The sequence below is a fragment of the Thamnophis sirtalis genome, unplaced genomic scaffold (genome assembly GCF_051295495.1).
Source record: "Thamnophis sirtalis isolate CommonGarterSnake01/CBP01778 unplaced genomic scaffold, rThaSir2_p1.2 scaffold_3, whole genome shotgun sequence".
NCBI lineage: Eukaryota > Metazoa > Chordata > Lepidosauria > Squamata > Natricidae > Thamnophis > Thamnophis sirtalis.
In genome coordinates, this window is record NW_028261383.1 from 18,262,763 (window position 1) to 18,282,635 (window position 19,873).

At 44.1% G+C, this 19,873-nt stretch overlaps 2 protein-coding genes across 2 annotated transcripts in view; both read left to right on the plus strand.

The window, feature by feature from the left end:
- Positions 1-9,504: 9,504 nt before the first annotated feature.
- Positions 9,505-19,873, plus strand: part of LOC148047340 (uncharacterized) — a 33,931-nt gene continuing 23,562 nt past the window's right edge. The window contains exons 1-2 of the mRNA XM_087711384.1: positions 9,505-9,555; positions 9,807-9,921. The gene's annotated coding sequence lies outside the window, so the exon portion shown is untranslated. The remainder of the gene's footprint in view (positions 9,556-9,806; positions 9,922-19,873) is intronic.
- Positions 10,065-19,276, plus strand: LOC148047341 (uncharacterized). The gene is made up of 2 exons (XM_087711536.1): positions 10,065-10,104; positions 17,676-19,276. Exon 2 carries the CDS (start codon positions 17,741-17,743, stop codon positions 19,049-19,051), a length of 1,311 nt encoding a protein of 436 aa, XP_087567662.1. The 5' UTR covers positions 10,065-10,104; positions 17,676-17,740; the 3' UTR covers positions 19,052-19,276.

Sequence of the window (19,873 nt, forward strand, 5' to 3'; positions counted from 1 at the left end):
TCGAACTCCTGTAGCCTGTGGGCAATTAGTACTGTATTCTATCCACTGACCCACCATGTCTCTATAGATTTGTATGTGTATGCATATTGTGACTTTCTGATCCAAATGAGAGAAGGTTGAATCCAGCAAAATGAAACTTAATGTGGAGAAAAGTAAGATTTCACACCTTGGCAGGAAAAACAGATTATATGAAACCTGGCTCAAAATCAATAATTATGAGAGCGATCTTGGGAGTCCAAATGGATGATCACTTAAACATGAGTCACATGTGTGTGGCAGCAGCCAAAAAAGCTAATATAATCCTTGATTGTATAAACAGGCATAGAATCAAAATCACATGAAGTATTAATACCATTTTATAAAGCCTTAGTAAGACCACACCTGGAATACTCCATCCACTTTAGGTCATCACATTACAAAAAAGATGTTTAGGATTTGGAGAAAATGCAAAGAAGAACAGCTAAGATGATTAACGGTCTAAAGACTAAAATATGAAAAATGGTTGCAGGATTTGGGTTTGGGTAGTCTACAGAAAAGAAGGATTAGGAGTGACATGATAGCAGTATTCCAGTACTCGAGAGGCTGCCATAAAGGGGTCAATTGATTTCCGAAAGCACCAGAGGGCAAGAAAAACAATGCATGAAAAATAATGGAGAGAAGCACCCTCGAATTAATGAGAATCTTCCTTACAGTGAAGACAATTAACCTTCAGATATTGAGGTTGCTTCATCACTGGCGTTTTTAAGAGACTGGATAGTCATTTGTCTGAAATAGATCCTATAGGAATATCAATAGATCCTGAAATGGTGTAGGACCTCCTGCTTGAGCCAAAAGTGGGAATAAGGTCGCCAGCCACCAAGGACTTGTACCGAGTTTAGGACTTCAGGCACCAGGGTTCCTTCAATTCCTGGATGGACAGAAGGAGAAAGTTGTGTCTGTGGTGGATCTTTTAAAAGAAAAAAAATTCTTCCGATTCACTAGTGGATCCAGAAGTGAATTAAAATCTCTCTCCAGCAATTCCCATCTCATCAAATTGGAATCATAAAATGTTATCAGTACATTTTTGTCTAAAATTAGGTTTATTTTGGGTTGGGCCATAAAAATGATTCGTGCCATCTGATAGTCTGTTTACCTACTGAAAGTAATCTCTACGAGTTTTTTCAATAAAATGGGAAATTGAAACTTTTCAATTTCCACTGATTTAAATCTACTCTACCCATTTTCTTGCTAAAAGATTTTTTTTCCCATCCATAATTTGCATTTCTTGTTCAAACAAATAGTCACAATTTTCACTTTGTAAAGACATTGCGTTCTTTTAGCTATTCCACAAAGCTCTTTAATGTTCCCAGATGCAAATGAGCCTGTTATGAAAAACAACCACCCACACCTGAAATGTTGTTCTTTGTCCGGGGGGCAACCAGATTAGATCCGGCTTTAAATTACAAACAACAAATTGAATGTCCTTCAGAGTTATAGAATTAACAATCCCGCAACAGATAAAAACATTCTTAGCAAAATACTTGGAACTAGCGCCGCAGACCTTTGAAGGACCCTCTTGGGGAGGCTCATCCAGACCCGCCCTCCATTAATCCATCTAAAATTTTTGCCAATTAGAGCATTTGATGAAGGAGATCAGGAGGCATTCTGTCCAAGATTCTGAGATGATCCTGGGATCTGCATGATCTCCTTGGCCTCCATCTGTCCACACCTTGCCTTTCTCCAAGATCCACCCATCCCTTCCACACTTCCTGCCGCCCCCATCCTGGGCAAGATGACAGCTGGACTCCTCCTAACCACTTCCTCAGGAAAGGCAGGTTCCTCCAGCTGAAAGGAGGCCTGCAGGCAGAGCCTGATCTCTCTCTGAGTCTCTGTGTGTGTCTCCCTCAGATTCCCCCCTCTAGGGAGAATCTGCCACAGCACAAGAGAAACTTGTGACCCCTAAAAAGTGCTTATCATTCAGTCTGTGGTCGAAGAGCAGAGGATGGTGTAAGCCCTTCAGAGGGAATCGGTCCACTCCACACCTCCTTTCCCGGGAACTGCCAGTTCATTTGGCTGGAAAGAGTGTGGCCAGGCCTGGTCTGGGAAGAGTCTCCCTCAGCATTCCCCTAAATCCCCGCCCCCCCCCTCAGCAAGGATCTTGGCATAGCCCTGCCAAAGCCTTGGTACATTCTGGAATCAGAGGGCTGCCAGGGCTTTAACTACCAGCCCTCTGGTATCTGGAGTAACCAACTTGGTCTTTTCTTTTGGGTCCTATTGTGTCCCTCCCGTCCGACCTTCTCCTCCTTCCCTCCAGACTGGACCTACCGGCTCCAAGTGATGCTGGAGACTCAGACCCAGCGGGGTGTGTGTGTGTGACATCTACGCTTACAAGTGGAGCACGCCAGCCTGGAGGCCCCCATCACTACCGCCAGGCCCGCTTGCAGAGGTTGTGAGTAGGGGGTTGCTTCCCCTCCAGAGCCAATGAGAATTCTCCGTGCTGGAGCGTCATCTGTCTCCGAGTAGAATCCTACGTGACTTCGCCTGAAGGAGGGAATTCCGCTGAGGGAGAGAAGCTGAAAAAGTGGAGGGAATCCCGCCTTAAAGTCCCCAAAGGGCTTCATCTTCCTACTCTCATCTCTGGAGCTGAATTTCTCCCTCGGTCTCTACGTGAAAATGTTTTTTTTCCCCTTCCTCCTCATAGTTCAGCTTTTTCTTCCTTCTCCACAATCTCCCTTTCTGACTTTGGCAACTCCACCTTTTTTCCCCCAGCCGGAGTCGAGACGCCATTTCCCCCCTCTTTTGTTTCCCAATGAAGGAGACTCGTTGTGAGGTAAAATTTCTAGAATATCCGGAGATTTCAAGGTTTCCCTCCATTTTGGAACAGGTTTCTTCCCCTCTCCCTTTCTCCTCAGTCTCTTTCTGTGGGTGCCAGAGATGAATCGCCTGAGAAAGGCAGCTGTATGTATGGAATTAAAGAACTAAAAGATTTTAAAACCCCAATCATTTTCCTGGTTGTGGCTTCCGTGCCTGTGTCCCCCCTCCCCCCTTCAGGCCGAAGTTAGCGGGGTTCTCCAGAGAGTCTCCCGGTCCTCGTCTTCTGACCGCTAGGCCGTTTCTGACAGGACTTGGCCCCTTTGGAGACCTCCTCCGATCTCCGCGGAGCTGTCAGACGGGCTGTACTTGAGGGAGGCGAGTTCAAATCCTCCAGAGAGCTTTTTGTACTTCTCCACAGACGGGAAAGGGAGGAAGAGGGAGAAAGTGCCGCCTCTGGAGATGTCGAAGCCTTTCTCTGACAGGGAAGGATTGAAAGGAGTCTTTCCTCCTACTCCCAAGGCCATAATCCCCGCCCTCTCCCTTCCCCTCAGACGGGCTCCTCTTTCCCGCCCTTTCTAAGATCCTGGAACGTTGGGCCAAATCCACCTGGGGTCGCCTTCTGGGAAGGGAACTCCCATTGGCCCACTGGAGCCTTGCCTCTCTAGGACGCCGCACTCGCTCTCCTTAACACGCGAGGAGCCGCAGGAGCCGCAGAACCTGCGGGAGGACGTTCAAACGTGTACCAGGTGAGTGGGGGCTCTTCCCGGGTCCCATGCTTCCCAGCCGCTTTCTCCCTGCAGGGTGATGCCGGGAAGGCGGAGGGGATCCGGGAAAGAACCCGAGTGGCTGGAGGGGAGGGTCGGCCTTGCGGAGGCCCAGCAGGAGAGGAGAGAAGCCAGGCGAGGAGGAGGCAGGATTCGCACCAGGACCCCCGAGGGGCCGATCCTGTCTCCGGCGGGGGAGAGAAGCGGGGCGGCCTCTCCAGCTGCCTCCTTCCCGGCCCTGCGCTGGGATGAGCCGCTTAGGGTTCCAGGCAGGTTGGATAAAAGTTGTTCAGTGGCTGAATTCCACTTTTTAAAAAAAATATAATTTTTTTATTAACAAACGTAAAATTCACACACACAAAAAACCTAGACGTACACCACATTTACACAATACAATACGAACAGGAGCTTCCTGTTCTTTCTAATAGCAATTATCAATCGATACCGCTCACCTTATATTATTTCCCCTTCTATTGTATTTCATTTGGATTTCACCATTCTTAACCCTCTTATTTTACTCATAACTATTATTTTTTGAGTTTTATTATATTCCTTCATTGATTTTGTTTCTTTCCTCCATCCACCTATACCATTTATCCCATATCTGGTAGAATTCTGGTTCTTCTTTTCCCTGGATTTCTTTAGTTAGTTTGTCCATTTCAGTACAATCCATAACCTTTCTTATTATTTCATCTTCGCTTGGAATTAATTTGTTTTTCCATTTCTGGGCAAAGGCAATCCTTGCCGCCGTAATTATATGTAGTATTAAATACTGGATTTCTTTTTTGTATTTCACCAACATAATTCCTAATAAAAACCTTCAGGTTTCCATTCTATTTTAACCCCTGTTATTGCCTCCAGCCAATTTTTGATCCTTTTCCAAAAAATTTTTAGCCTCCTCACAGGTCCACCATAAATGGTAATACGTCCCTTGTATTTATTCACATTTCCAACATTTTGGGGAGGTATTTGTTAGTATTTTAGCTAATCTTGTTGGTGCCAGGTGCCATCTGTAAAACATTTTGTACTGGTTTTCGTTGTATGCAACTGATAGTGTCATTTTTAAGTTTGTTCCCCAAAATTTTTCCCATTTGTCTAATTCAATATTATAGCCAAAATTCTGCGCCCATTTTATCATTTGTTCTTTCACAATTTCCTCTTCCATTTTATACTGTGGGAAGTTATCATCCAGCCCTCTCCCAGAAAAATGAAATATCCTAGGAAATATTGAAAAGTCAGAATATTTCTCTGGATATGAAAAGAAAGAAACATGTTTTAAAAGACAGAATAGTTGCCTGTAGCTTCCTGCCCATCCCCACTGTTAATGGGCCATTAAGAAGGCCAAGCTAGTCCCTTTTACATAATAAAGACTTCTCCACTGCAGCCCCAGGGGGGATGGGAGTAAAGGCATGATAATATTGGCCCTTTACTCAACTGACCACATGGCATCTGAGAACTCAACTAAACCTGGATTCAAAACACAGCCTAGAGAGTAGCCCCTGCATGGCCCCATGGGAGTCTGACAACCAATCAGAATACATTTCTTATACAGGAACAGGAAACAGGGAGGTGGGACTGAACAGGTTATAAAAAGCCTAGCAAGCCCCTCCTTCAGCCCTTCTCTTCTTCTCCACCAACATTGAAGCATGTGATCACCTTTTCTGTTCAGAGCTCAAGCCATGTGGTCCTGTCCACCAATAAACCATCTTTCCAAGCAGCCTTCATGTCTCCAGTGTCTTTTTCCCCACTTGGAGCTGAACCCAGAAGGACATTTCTTTCATCAATACTTCAGGAGGAATTTATATATTCTCCCTATCATCTTTCTATCTGAGCTTTGAATAATTTCATCCAATTTGTGTGGTTCTGTTTCGATGTCATATAATTTAGTATTTTATTGTATTTAGTTTTGATTTGGAGGTAAGTTAGCCAGTCAACTTTCATGTTCTGATCTGCCAATTCTTCAATTGTTTTTAAATTTCCCTGTCTATCAACTAAGTCTTTGTATCTTAGCATTTTGCTCAAATCTATAAAATTTGGGTGAGTTGTCCTTTCTGTCGGTGATAGCCAATTCAGGATTTTCACATAGTGGATTTTTTTTTATTTTGAGCCATTTTTGCAATAACGCTCTTCTGATTAAATGATTTTGAAAGTATTTGTGCGTTTTATTTTTATCATCCCATAGGAATGTATGCCAGCCTGCTTGTAAATTATGGCCTTCTAAGGTCAAAATTCTTTGATTCTTTAGCTCTATCCAATCCGTCACCCATGTTATTGTTATTGCTGATGTGTATAAATCCCAATTTGGTAATGCTAAGCCTCCCCTTTCGTTGCTGTCTTGCATTGACTTTAGTTTAATCCTCGCTTTTCGTCCTTGCCAATGAACCTAGCGGTTATTTTGTTTAATAACAATTTAAAAACTTTTGTTTTGCAATTTTTGTTTTCCATGTAGGCAATCGTAAGGCCTCTTGCGTATGCTTTCATGGTATCCCAGAGATTTTGAATTGAGGTGTCTTCTTTTTTATTTATTCTAAAGAATAGTTTTAATTCTTTCTCCAGCATTTGAGTGTATTCTATTTCATCTACAATATTTGAATTCATCATCCATCTTTTTCTTCTTCTTTGACCTTTCCATCTTAATTTTATTGGATTATGATCTGCCCACTCATTTGCTTCTGTTTCAATTTCGTCTAATTGATTACATAAACCAGATGAGATTTCAAGCCATGTCAATTCTTGATAGGGACTGATGGGGGTTCGAATAAAAGGTATATTGCTTTCTTGTTTTGTGCCTTTCTCTCCAAATATCATGTAGTTTATATTCCATTGTCATCTCAAAAAAGGATTTGGGTAATGTATTTTTTTTTGTTTTATTTTTCTTTTAGCTTTGATAGTCCATTTTTTTAATCCACTATTGCATTATAATCCCCAATTAAGAAAATATGTTCATATTCTAATTCGTTTATTTTGTTGTGTAATTTCCTATAGAATTCCTCTTTCTAATTCTTGGCTTTTCGTTTTCTTTCCATCTCAAATACAGAAACTGGAAGCCATTTGAAATCTTTGCAAGCCAACTTTTTTCTCATGGGCAAAAGAAAAAAGAGCAGAATAAGTTGCAGGAATCCGTCCTGGGGCACCAGAAATGGTCCCGTGAAGGAAAAGGCATCTGGAGACCCACTAGAGTCGTTGGAACCATCTGGAGTTGCTCTGCAAGACAGAAAGGATGGAGACACAACCTTTTGCCAAGGAGGGAAGCAGAAAAGGCCCTTCAGCTGCTCAGCCTGGGAAGGTTGGGAAACTCTGGACACAGACTGGACAGAAGATCCTGGAAGAGGAAACCATCCTCCCTTCCAAAGTTCAGCCCTGGAAGTTCATCCAATACCAGGAGGCTGAAGGTCCCCGAGGACTTTGCAGCCGACTCCATGACATTTGCAGGCGATGGCTGAGACCAGAAAAGCACACCAAAGCCCAGATGCTGGACCTAGTGGTTCTGGAGCAGCTCCTGACTCTCCTGCCCCCAGAGATGGAGGGCTGGGTGCGGGAGTGTGGAGCAGAGAGTAGCTCCCAGGCGGTGAATTTGAATTGAATTTGAATTTGTTTATTTATAGGCCGCCCTTTTCCCTGAGGGGACTCAGGGCGGCTTACAGTCACAAAGGGAAAGGAAGTGTGGGACAATAACAAAAAAGAAATGTGCACAAAGTAAAGATTAGATAATAAAACTCAACATTCACTCAGCATTCGGGGGGGGCAAAATCAAATTATCCCCAGGCCTGACGGGCTAGCCAGTTCTTGAGGGCTGTGCGGAAGGCCTGGACGGTGGTGAGGGTACGAATCTCCACGGGGAGATTGTTCCATAGTGTCGGAGCCGCAACAGAGAAGGCTCTCCTCCGAGTAGTCGCCAGTCGGCACTGACTGGCGGATGGGATACGGAGGAGGCCAACTCTATGCGATCTGATGGGGCGCAGGGAGGTAATCGGCAGAAGGCGGTCTCTCAAATAGCCAGATCCACTACCATGGAGCGCTTTATAGGTGGTGAGTAAGACCTTGAAGTGCACCCGGAGACCAACAGGTAGCCAGTGCAGCTCACGGAGGATCGGTGTTATATGGGCGAACCGTGGTGCGCCCACGATCACTCGCGCGGCCGCGTTCTGGACTAGCTGTAGTCTTCGGATGCTCTTCAAGGGCAGCCCCATGTAGAGCACATTACAGTATTCCAGCCTAGAGATCACAAGGGCTCGAGTGACTGTTGTGAGGGCCTCCCGATTCAGGTAGGGCCGCAACTGGTGCACCAGGCGAACCTGGGCAAATGCCCCCCTGGTCACAGCTGAAAGATGGTGGTCAAAAGTTAGCTGTGAATCCAGGAGGACTCCCAAGTTGCGGGCCCTTTCTGAGGGGTTTAAATTTTGTCCCCCCAGCCTGAGTGATGGTATGGTGGTCAAATTTTTGGGAGGGAAACACAACAGCCACTCGGTCTTGTCTGGGTTGAGTATCAGCTTGTTTGCTCTCATCCAGTCTTTAACGGCATCCAGTCCCCGGCTCATCACGTCCACCGCTTCATTGAGTTGGCACGGGGCGGACAGATACAACTGAGTATCGTCCGCATATTGATGATATTTTATCCCGTGCCTTCGGATGATCTCGCCCAGCGGTTTCATGTAAATGTTAAATAGTAGGGGGGATAGGACCGACCCCTGCGGCACCCCATAAGTTAGGGGCCTCAGGGACGATCTCTGCCCCCCCACTAACACCGACTGCGACCTGTCCGAGAGATAGGAGGAGAACCACTGCAAAACAGTGCCGCCCACCCCTATCTCCCGCAGTCGTCGCAGAAGGATACCATGGTCGATGGTATCGAAAGCCGCTGAGAGGTCCAGGAGAACCAGGATGGAAGCATGGCCTCCATCCCTAGCCCTCCAGAGATCATCAGTCAATGCGACCAAAGCGGTTTCTGTGCTGTAACCGGGTCTGAAGCCAGACTGGAAGGGGTCAAGATAGTTAGCTTCCTCCAAGGTACGCTGAAGCTGGAGAGCCACCACCTTCTCAACAACCTTCCCTACAAAGGGGAGGTTGGAGACTGGACGATAGTTGTTTAAAACAGCTGGATCCAAAGACGGCTTCTTCAGGAGGGGTCTTACCACCGCTGTCTTAAGCGCGGTGGGAAAGCACCCCTCCCGAAGAGATGCAGTAACAACCGCCTGGATCCAGCCTCGTGTCACCTCACTGCTGTTGGCAACCAGCCAGGAGGGACACGGGTCCAGTATGCAGGTGGAGGCACTCACAGCTCGCATAGCCTTGTCCACATCCCCAGAGGCAACTTCCTGAAACTCAACCCAGAGATGGTTTGCCAAGTTTTCTCCCTGTGTCTCGGCTGGATCTACTGGGGTGGAGTCTAGGTCCGCTCGAAACCGGGCAACTTTGTCCGCCAAGAACTGGACATACTCCTCAGCCTTACCCTGTAGGGAGTCCCCCGTCTCCCTCCTATTTAGGAGGGAGCGGGTTATCCTAAACAGGGCAGCTGGGCGTGACTCGGCGGACGCTACCAAGGAGGCAATATATGTTCTTTTTGTTGTTCTTAAAGTCCGAATATACTCCTTGGTGCATGCTGTCAAAAGTGCCCGTTTCGACTCGGACCTATCAGACCTCCACGAGTGCTCTAGGCGTCTCCTCCGGCGCTTTACCTCCCGGAGCTCCTCAGTAAACCAAGGAGGCCTCCGGGGGCCGCTGACCCGGAGGGGCCGTAGCGGCGCAATCCGGTCAAGAGATTCCGAAGCTGCCGAGTGCCAGGCAGCGACGAGGGTCTCCGCCGAACTGTGGGCGAGGGTATCAGGAATAACCCCAAGCTCCGTCTGGAACCTAACAGGATCCATCAGTCGCCTGGGGCGGAACCAGCTGGTCGGTTCCTCCTCCCTACGGTGGGGGTTTGGCCTCCGGAAGTCTAGCCTCAGCTGAAGGCTTCCTCCTGAGCCAGGCAGAGGAGCAGAAGGAGCAGGTCCAGTTGCAGGTGAGAGACTTTAGGGAGCTTAGAAGGGAATAGAAGAAGTGTTTAAATACTTCACCCCACCTTCTTAAACTTCTCTGGCCTTCATAATATGTGGCAATTCACCAATTCTAGGATAATGTTCCATTGTTTTCTCATTCAACCTCCTTGGTGGATATTGGGGGTTTTGAGGTTGTGTTCCAAATATAAGAATCCACTTTGTGTTGTGTGACGTACATTAATTCTGCTTCTTTTTTCCTTCCTCCTATTTGAAGGGCTGCACTGTGGAGATCAGAGATCCTGAGGGAAAGAAGAACCCATCAAATCCTCCCCAGGAGCTATTTTTCAGGAGGATCCCTTGGGAAGATCAAAGTCAGGACGCCTCAGGAGGTAATTGAAGATCCTCCGATTGCCCATCTGTCTTACTTTCACTATCTCTTCTCTTCTATAGAATACCTCCTCCTATTTTGTTAATTATTTTGTTAAAATTATTTATTCCTTCCAGAGAAACAAAGAATGAAATTTTCTGGTTTTTATGACGGAGATCAAACAGCGGTTGAACCTCCAAATCAAGTAAGAAAGGGAAAATATATTAGATTTCTATTCTCCCTTTGTCTTCTTCCACAACATGGAGAGGAAAACAGCAGATTCAGGTTGCTGTCATAGCTTCCTCTGGTTATCTTGTTCTACTAGGTACTCCACCAACTTTGAGTTTACAAGAAGCAATTTTTAAAAACTCCTTCAAGAAATGGGAATAAACGTATCACAGTGGCAGGAACTGCTAGAGACCCTATTTATTTATTTTTTTTGTAATTCTCTGACTTGGAATTGTGCAAGGCTAATGAAAAATAACAAAATACTCACATTGCCACATTACCATTTTTAAAAAGCCTTATTTATAACCTGTAGTTTTCTCTTCTTTCTTTTCTTCCTTTCAGCCAATGGCTCAGACTACTATGTCAATCAATGATAGGCAGAGCGATAGATCAGTTGATCCAGAAGTTGGATTATTTAATGAAAGACACTGAAGGTTTTGCAGAATCAATGCACTTGATAAAACGTCCCCAAATAATTCTTCAGTAAAAGCAATTTATAGATTTGCCCATTTTCTCACCTAAAATTAGGATTTGTGTGGTGCACAGCCATTTAACTTGTTGCATATCCCTGCTTTGGGAATTTGGGAACAATGGAGCAGAATAACAGAGTTTATAGGGATCTTGGAGGTCTTCTAGTCCAACCGGCTGCCCAGACCGGAAATCCTATAACATTCCAGAGAAATGGCTGTCCAATATCTTCATAAACACCTCCAGTGCACCGACAATTTCTTGAGGCAAATCATTCCACTGATTAATTCTTCTCACTGTCAGGAAATTTCTCTTTACTTGTAGGTTGGTTCTCTCCTTCAATACAATAATACAATACAATAATAGAGTTGGAAGGGACCTTGGAGGTCTTCTAGTCCAACCCCCTGCCTAGACAGGAAACCCTATACCGTTTGAGACAAATGGCTATCCAACATCTTCTTAAAGACTTCCAGTGTTGGGACATTCACAACTTCTGGAGGCAACTTCTGTTCCACTGATTAATTGTTCTCACTCTCAGGAAATTCCTCCTCAGTTCTAAGTTGCTTCTCTCTTTGATTAGTTTCCACCCATTGCTTCTTGTTCTGCCCTCAGGGGCTTTGGAGAATAGTTTGACTCCCTCTTCTTTGTGGCAACCCCTGAGATATTGGAAGTCTGCTATCATGTCTCCCCTAGTCCTTCTTTTCATTAAGCTAGACATACCCAGTTCCTGCAACCGTTCTTCATATGTTTTAGTCTCCAGTCCCCTAATCCTCTTTGTTGCTCTTCTCTGCACTCTTTCTAGAGTCTCTGCATCTTTTCTACATCATGGTGACCAAAATTGGATGCAGTATTCCAAGTGTGGCCTTACCAAGGCTTTGTAATGTATTATTAACACTTCACGTGATATTGATTCTATCCCTCTGTTGATGCAGCCTAGAACTGTGTTGGCTTTTTTTGGCAGCTGCTGCACACAGCTGGCTCACATTTAAGTGGTTGTTTACTAGGACTCCAAAATCCCTCTCACAGTTACTACTATTGAGCAAGGCACCACCTATACTGTACCTGTGCATTTCGTTTTTCTTGCCTAAATGTAGAACCTGACTCTTTTCACCACTGAATTTCATTTTATTAGATAGTGCCCAATGTTCAAGTCTCTCAAGATCCTTCTGTATCTTAAGCCTGTCTTCTGGAGTATTGACTATTCCTGCCAGCTTGGTGTCATCTGCATATGTGATGAGTTCCCCATTTATTCCTTCATCCAAATCATTGATGAAGATGTTGAAGAGTACTGGGCCCAAAACAGAGCCTTGGGGTACTCCACTGCATACTTCCCTCCATGTAGATGCAGTTCCATTGAGGACTACATGTTGAGTGCGGTTGGTCAGCCAGTTACGAATCCATCTGGTGGTGATGCTGTCCAACCCACATTCTTCTACTTTATCTAGTAGTAGGTTATGGTCTACCTTATCAAATGCATTACTGAAGTCCAAGTAAACTGTATCAACAGCATTCCTCTGGTCCACTAATTTTGTCACTTTGTCAAAGAATGCAATAAGATTAGTCTGGCATGATCTGTTTTTGACAAACCCATGTTGGCTTTTGGCTATTACTTTGTTTGCTTCTAGGTGTTAGCTAATTCGTTGCTTGATTATCTTTTCCAGAATCTTTCCTGGTATTGAGATCATGCTGATAGGTCTGTAGTTTCCTGGATCTGTTTTTTTCCCTTTTTTGAAGATGGGAGCCACACCAGCTCTTTTTCAGTCCTCTGGCAGTTCCCCAGTGCTCCAGGATCTCGGAAAGATATAGTTCAGTGGTTCTGAGATCTCATCTGCCAGTTCCTTCAGAACCCTGGGGTTCTGAATAGTTTCCATCCATTTCTTCTTGAAACACTGCTATTATTTCATCCCTTAGTGCTTCTTTTCATGAAACTAGACATACGAAATTCCAGTCCACTAATAATTTTGGTTGCTCTTCTCTGCATTTTTTCTAGAGTCTCAAGATCTTTTTTGCATCTGGCAATGAAAACTGAATGCAATATTCCAAGTGTGGTCTTAGCAAGGCATTATAAAGTGGTACTAACACTTCATGTGATCTTGATTCTATCCCTCTCTTAATGCAGCCTATGATTCTTTGGTTTTTTTTTTTGGCAACTGTAGCTTACTGCTGACTCATGTTTATGAGGTTGTCCACTAGGATTCCAAGATCCCTGTTGCACTTACTACTGTTGAGCCAGGAATCACCGCTTCTATGCCTGTGCATTTGTTTTCCCCCCTTAAATGTAGAACTTTACATTTATCACTGTTAATTTCCTTTTGTTAGATGGGGCCCAATCTGTCAACCCTTCTATATCTCGAGCTTATCTTCTGGAGCAGAGGTCAGCATCTTGCAGCTCCGGAGCTACATGTGGTTCTTTCATCCCTCTGCTGCGGCTCTCTATCACCGGTCGGCACCACAATTGATAGGGCTTTTGGTTAGGACAGGTAGAAAAAAAAAGGACAGTGCGCAAGGAGGAGACTATGGTAGAGGAACTGGACTTCCGGTCGGCTTCAGAATTTAATTGAGAGGCTTCCGGTTAATACGTTTGTGGCTCTTTCAGTGTTTAAGGTTGCCGATCCTTGTTCTGGAGTATTGGTATTCTTGTCAATTTGGTCTTGTCTGTAAATTTGAGGAGTTCCCCTTTTATCCTCTTGTCTAAATAATTGATGAAGATGAACAGATCTTGCGAATCTCCTGTTCTGTTCTTTTTTTCGTGTTCAGGAGACTCTTGTGTCCTTCGAGGAGGTGGCTGTTCCTTTTTCTGAGGAGGAATGGTCTCAGCTGGATCCTGACCAGAAAGCGCTGTATTCGGAAGTCATGCTTGAAAATCATAGGAACGTGGTCTCTCTGGGTAAGAGTTTTCTAGTCCCCAATCAGAGAGTTCAAGAAGACAGATTATAGTTAGTTTTTTAATTAAAAAACCACTAATCAAATATCGTCTCCTGGGAGGAAGAAGGAAAGGATCTTCTCGTACTCCAAGGAAGGAAAGAGTCAATGTCTCTCTGCTTAGATGCTTTCTCTGCCATTTCTTATCTGTATTTTTCCATTTCTATTTGAACTTATCTGTGGGGGCTGAGAAGAACGAGGTGTGTTTTTATGTGTCCTCTGGGGGTCGTGTGAGAGGAGTGTGTTGTCATTTGTCCTCTGAAATCCTCCTAAATTGTGTGAGAATAGAACTTACACACTCAGCCCATGGAAGAGCATTCTCCCAATCCAATTCAAGAGAGAAGGCCTCATGCAATGTGACTCAGAACATCCTAGGGTACAGGTAATTCCCAAGTACTCCCTCAAGTACTTGAGATCCAGTGCCAAAATGATGAGTGTTGCAGCACCACAGCTGTTATTCACAATTACAAATGACAGCAGAGGGGCTACACCATTTGCCCTACCTATTTCCCCATCCCACCCTGCCGTATTTTTCAGGCTATAGCACACACACACACACAAACAAAACAGTGGTGGAAATGTCTGCATCTTATAGAGTGAATACGGGTCTATTTTGGGCCTCCCAAGCCCTACACATGTTTTTGCCCTCTCTGGTATCCAGAAGCTGTCTGCAGGCCAAAAACGGGCCCGCTTTTGCCCTCCAGCGGTCACGTGTCTCCCCTCCCCGGCATCAAGGAGGCTGAAAATAGGATGTGCAGAGGGTTTGGGAGGCTAAAAATGAGCTCGTTTTTGGCTTGCAGTGTGCTTCTGGATGTCGGGGAGGGCAAAAACGGGATGTGTGGAGGCCAAAAACTTTTTTTTCTTGTTTTCCTTCTCTAAACCTAGGTGCGTCTTATGTTCTGGAAAATACGGTTTCTTGCGACAATGTTGTGAGCCATCGGTTCATTTACCTATTTCAGTGCACAAGATCCCGGGCAAAATGCTTTGGAAAGAGAGGGCAGGTCTCTTTGTTTTCAGAGACTTTTGTCCTGGATCTCATGTAGTCCTTTGTTCTTAAAAGAACACAGGCCTAAAGTACTGCAGTGCGAGATCACGTGAGATTAGTAGCTAGAGATCTTGCGCTATTGGTCTCGTATGATCTCGCACTAAAGTACTGTAGGTCTCAGTTCTCTGTGAACCGAAGCCTGTACCAGATCCGGCCAAAGAGCCCTTGCAAGCCAATGCGACTTTGGGTCAGCAAAATAGTCATTCTTGAAGCCTCCCAATCTTTCCAGTCTCAGTACGAAGAGCGTTTACAAGCCAATGGGAGGCTTCAGCAAAGGAATTTCATTCCCAAGTCTCATCGCTGGGATCAAGGAACAGGCCGAGTGGGTTTCCCGCCGGCCAGACAGACACCATGGAGCAACTGCTCCAAGGTACACCAGGGAAGAAGGAGCTTCTTACAAATTTATTTCATTTCTCCCAGGTCTCTGCTGAAATTAACCAATCCCAATAAATTTTAAGTTTTCTCCTAATTCCAACTTGGATGTTTCCCCTTATTATTATGGAATTCAATGGTAAAAAAAGTAAGGTTCTACATTTAGGCAAGAAAAACGAAATGCGCAGGTACAGTATAGGTGGTACCTTGCTCAATAATAGTAACTGTGAAAGGGATCTTGGAGTCCTAGTGGACAATCATTTAAATATGAGCCAGCCGTGGGCAGCAGCTGCCAAAAAGGCCAACACAGTTCTAGGCTGCATCAACAGAGGGATAGAATCAAGATCACGTGAAGTGTTAATACCACTTTATAAAGCCTTGGTAAGGCCACACTTGGAATCCTGCATTCAGTTTTGGTCACCACGATGTAGAAAAGATGTGGAGACTCTAGTAAGAGTGCAGAGAAGAGCAACCAAGAGGATTAGGGGACTCGAGGATAAAACATATAAAAAATGGTTGCTGGAATTGGGTTTGTCTAGTTTAATGAAAAGAAGGACTAGGAGTGACATTATAGCAGTGTTCCAATATCTCAGGGGCTGCCACAAAGAAGAGTGAGTCAAACTATTCTCCAAGGCACCTGAGGGTAGAACAAGAAGCAATGGGTGGAAACTAATCAAGGAGAGAAGCAACTTAGAACTGAGGAGAAATTTCCTGACCATTAGGACAATTAATCAATGGAACAACTTGCCTCCAGAAGTTGTGAATGCCCCAACACTGGAAGTTTTTAAGATGTTGGATAACCATTTGTCTGAAGTGGTGTAGGGTTTCCTGTCTGGAATAGAAGACCTCTAAAGTCCCTTCCAACTCTGTTATTCTGTTTTATTCCCTAACTCAAAACTGAGTGAGATTTGCATATGTAGTGATAATTGTAAAGAAAGAGATGTTTTCTAGATATTTTCAAAGCTTTCATGACTCATGAATATAGAAATCATCATGTCTATATCACACCACTGTAGGCATGCAAACATACAGGTGAAACTCGAAAAATTAGAATATCATGCAAAAGTTCATTTATTTCAGTAATGCAACTTAAAAGATGAAACTAATATATGAGAAAGACTCATTACATGCAAAGCAAGATAGTTCAAGCCGTGATTTGTCATAATTGTGAGGATTATGGCTTACAGCTCATGAAAACACCAAATCCACAATCTCAGAAAATTAGAATATTACATGCAATCAATAAAACAAGGATTGTACATAGAACAATATCGGACCTCTGAAAAGTATAAGCATGCATATGTACTCAGTACTTGGTTTGGGCCCCTTTTGCAGCAATTACTGCCTCAATGCGGGATGGCATGGAAGCTATCAGCCTGTGGCACTGCTGAGGTGTTACGGAAGACCAGGATGCTTCAATAGCGGCCTTCAGCTCTTCTGCATTGTTCGGTCTCATGTCTCTCATCTTTTTCTTGGCAATGCCCCGTAGATTCTCTAGCGGTTCAGGTCAGGTGAGTTTGCTGGCCAATCAAGCACAGTAATCCCACAGTCATTGGACCAGGTTTTGGTGCTTTTGGCAGTGTGGGCAGGTGCTAAGTCCTCCTGGAAAATGAAGTCAGCATTCCCATAAAGCTCATCTGCGGAAGGAAGCATGAAGTGCTCCAAAATCTGGTAGACAGCTGCGTTGACCCTGGACTTAATGAAGCACAGTGGACCAACACCAGCAGATGACATGGCTCCCCAAATCAACACAGACTGTGGAAACTTCACACTGGACTTCAAGCATCTTGCAGTATGTGCCTCTCCATTCTCCCTCCATACTCTGGGTCCTTGGTTTCCAAATGAGATGCAAAAGTTGCTCTCATCAGAAAAGAGGACTTTGGACCACTGAGCAACAGACCAGATCTGTTTTTCTTTAGCCCAGGTAAGACGCTTCTGACGTTTGTTGTTCAGGAGCAGTTTGATATGACATTTGAAGCCCATGTCCAGGATCTGTCTGTGTGTGGTGGCTGTTGATGCACTGACTCCAGCCTCAGTCCACTCCTTGTGAAAGTCCCCAACACTTTTGAATGGCCTTTTCCTGTCAATCCTCTCCAGGCTGCGGTCATCCCTGTTGCTTGTGCACCTTTTTCTTCCACACTTTTCCCTTCCACATAACTTTCTATTAATGTGCTTTGATTCAGCACTTTGGAAACATCCAACTTTTTTTGCAATTACCTTTTGAGGCTTTCCCTCCTTATGGAGGGTGTCAGTGATGATTTTCTGCACAACTGTCAAGTCAGCAGTCTTTCCCATGATTGTGATTCCTACTGAACCAGACTGAGAGACCATCTAAAGGCTCAGGAATCCTTTTCAGGTGTTATGGATTAATTAGCTAATTAGAGTGGGACACTTTGAACCTAGAATATTGCACCTTTTCCCAATATTCTAATTTTCTGAGATTGTGGATTTGGGGTTTTCATGAACTGTAAGCCATAATAATCACAATTATGACAAATCACGGCTTGAACTATCTTGCTTTGCATGTAATGAGTCTATCTCATATATTAGTTTCACCTTTTAAGTTGCATTACTGAAATAAATGAACTTTTGCACAATATTCTAATTTTTTGAGTTTCATCTGTAATTAATGAAACCTAATGGAATTTTGGAGAAATTCAGAAGGAAATTTACTTGACTTTCTACACTTTGCTCTTTTTCTCTAACCTTGTTATCATTTTCATCTCTCTTTTGCTTTGAAGGTAATAATGAGCAGGAGAATCAAGATTCCTGTGAACTGTTCCAAGTGATCAGTGCTAAAGATGGAATGGAGAAGTTTGGAATTCGAATGGAATTTGAAAGCCATGAGAGAAACCAGTCAAAGAATTGGAATCAGGAAAGCTCATCTTCCACCGATGCTCCGATGCAAGACTTTCTTGCCCAACAAGAGAAAATAAGGAAAAAATATACTGGGAAATGTGTGAAGCCAATCAAAGCTAAAGTACAAGTAAATGAACACTATTTAACCCAAAACAAAGGAGAAGATGCTATAAGAAGACACAACAGAAAAAATTACAACGGGACATTTATTCTTTCTCTTGGAAGTAACTTCCTTACATCTCAAAAAGCGATTCATACAAAACAGAATCCCAATGAATCTTTGGAATCTGGAAAACATTTTAGAACAAGCAGGCAGCTTACTTCCCATGAAAGGATTCATACTGGGGAGAAATGGTGTCCAGAAGCACCTGTAGCCCAGGCAGCCCAGTCCCTCCAAGCAGCAGGAGATAAACCATATAAACGCCTGAAGTGTGGGAAAACCTTTACTCATAGCTCTGAACTTACTATCCACAAAAAGATCCACAGAGGGGGAAAGATGTATAAATGCATGGAGTGTGGAAAGACTTTTGCTCAAAAAGCTAGTCTTATTTGTCATAATATGATCCACACGGGGGAGAAGCCGTATAAATGTATGGAGTGTGGAAAGGCCTTTTCTCAAAAAGGTAATCTTAGTTCCCATGAGATGATCCACACAGGAGAAAAGCCATTTACATGCATGGAGTGTGGAAAGACCTTTGCTCAAAGAGGTAATCTTATTTCCCATAATATGATCCACACAGGAGAGAAGCCATATAATTGCATGGAGTGTGGAAAGTCCTTTGCTCTAAGGAGTAGACTTGCTGTCCACAAAATGATCCACACAGGAGAGAAGCCATTTAAATGCATGGTGTGTGGAAAGGCGTTTGCTCAAAGAGGTCATCTTAATTCCCATAAGATGATCCACACAGGGGAGAAGCCATATAATTGCATGGAGTGTGGAAAGACCTTTGCTCTGAGAAGTAGACTTGCTGTCCACAAAAAGATCCACACAAGGGATAAGCCATATAAATGCCAGCAGTGTGGAAAGACCTTTGCAAAAAAAGGTAATCTTGCTTCCCATAAAAAGGCCCACTCAGAAGAGAAACCATATAAATGCATGCAGAGTGGTAAAACCTATCCTTGTAATTCTGAACTTACTATCCACAAAAAGAAACACATGGGAGAGAAGCCATATAAATGCATGCAGTATGACAAAACCTTTTCTCGTAACTCTAAATGTACTATCCACAAAAAGAGACATATGGGAAAAGCCATATAAAGGCATGGAGTGTGGAAAAACCTTTGCTCAACGTTGTCATTTATTTCCTTTAAGATAATCCATGCAGGAGAAGCCATATACATGTGGAAAGATCTTTGCTCAATGCCGTTACCTTGCTTCCCATAAAAAGATCCACTCAAGGGAAATTATTTAAATGCATGGACTGTGGAAAGACATTTACTAAGAGCAGTCCTGTCAGCTTCTGCCTTGCTGTTGCTTCAGCTGCCATGGAACGGGAAGGGGGGGGCTGGTATTTGGGAGGGGTTAATTGATGTGCTGGAGGAATGTTCTAGGATGTACCAGTCGTTGGGATTGCGCATGCGTCTGTGTTTCCCGCCTGCATCAACGGCCTCGACATTCCATCTTTCGGCCTGTCTTTTTGAAGTTATCTCACACCTGACACTTGAAGGACTTATGATTGGACTGGAGCTTTGATCCTAAGGGGGGGGGGAACGGGCTATTCTATATATCAATTGCTTTCGCGCCAAATTAAGCAGACTTTGCTTTGCTACTGCTCGCTTACCATTTATAATTAGTAAAAGTACTTTTGATTTCCAATCCATGGAGTCTCTTAGTCTTCTTTCCTAATTATGTAATGGAGTGGTGCCTGACAAGAAGCAAAGTCTGAAAAAAAAAAACCCTTTCCAGGAGATTTACGTCTACCGAGAAGGGAGATAATGTCTTCTCCGATCAGAGAGGACGAAGGAGCCGTTGGAGGTGCGGATTCCAGTGGAGTAGGACCTCCCGACCTTTCTCTACACGAGCCCAGCCTGCCTGACCTATCCTTACACGAAGATTTATTTCAACTGCAAATTTCCAGCC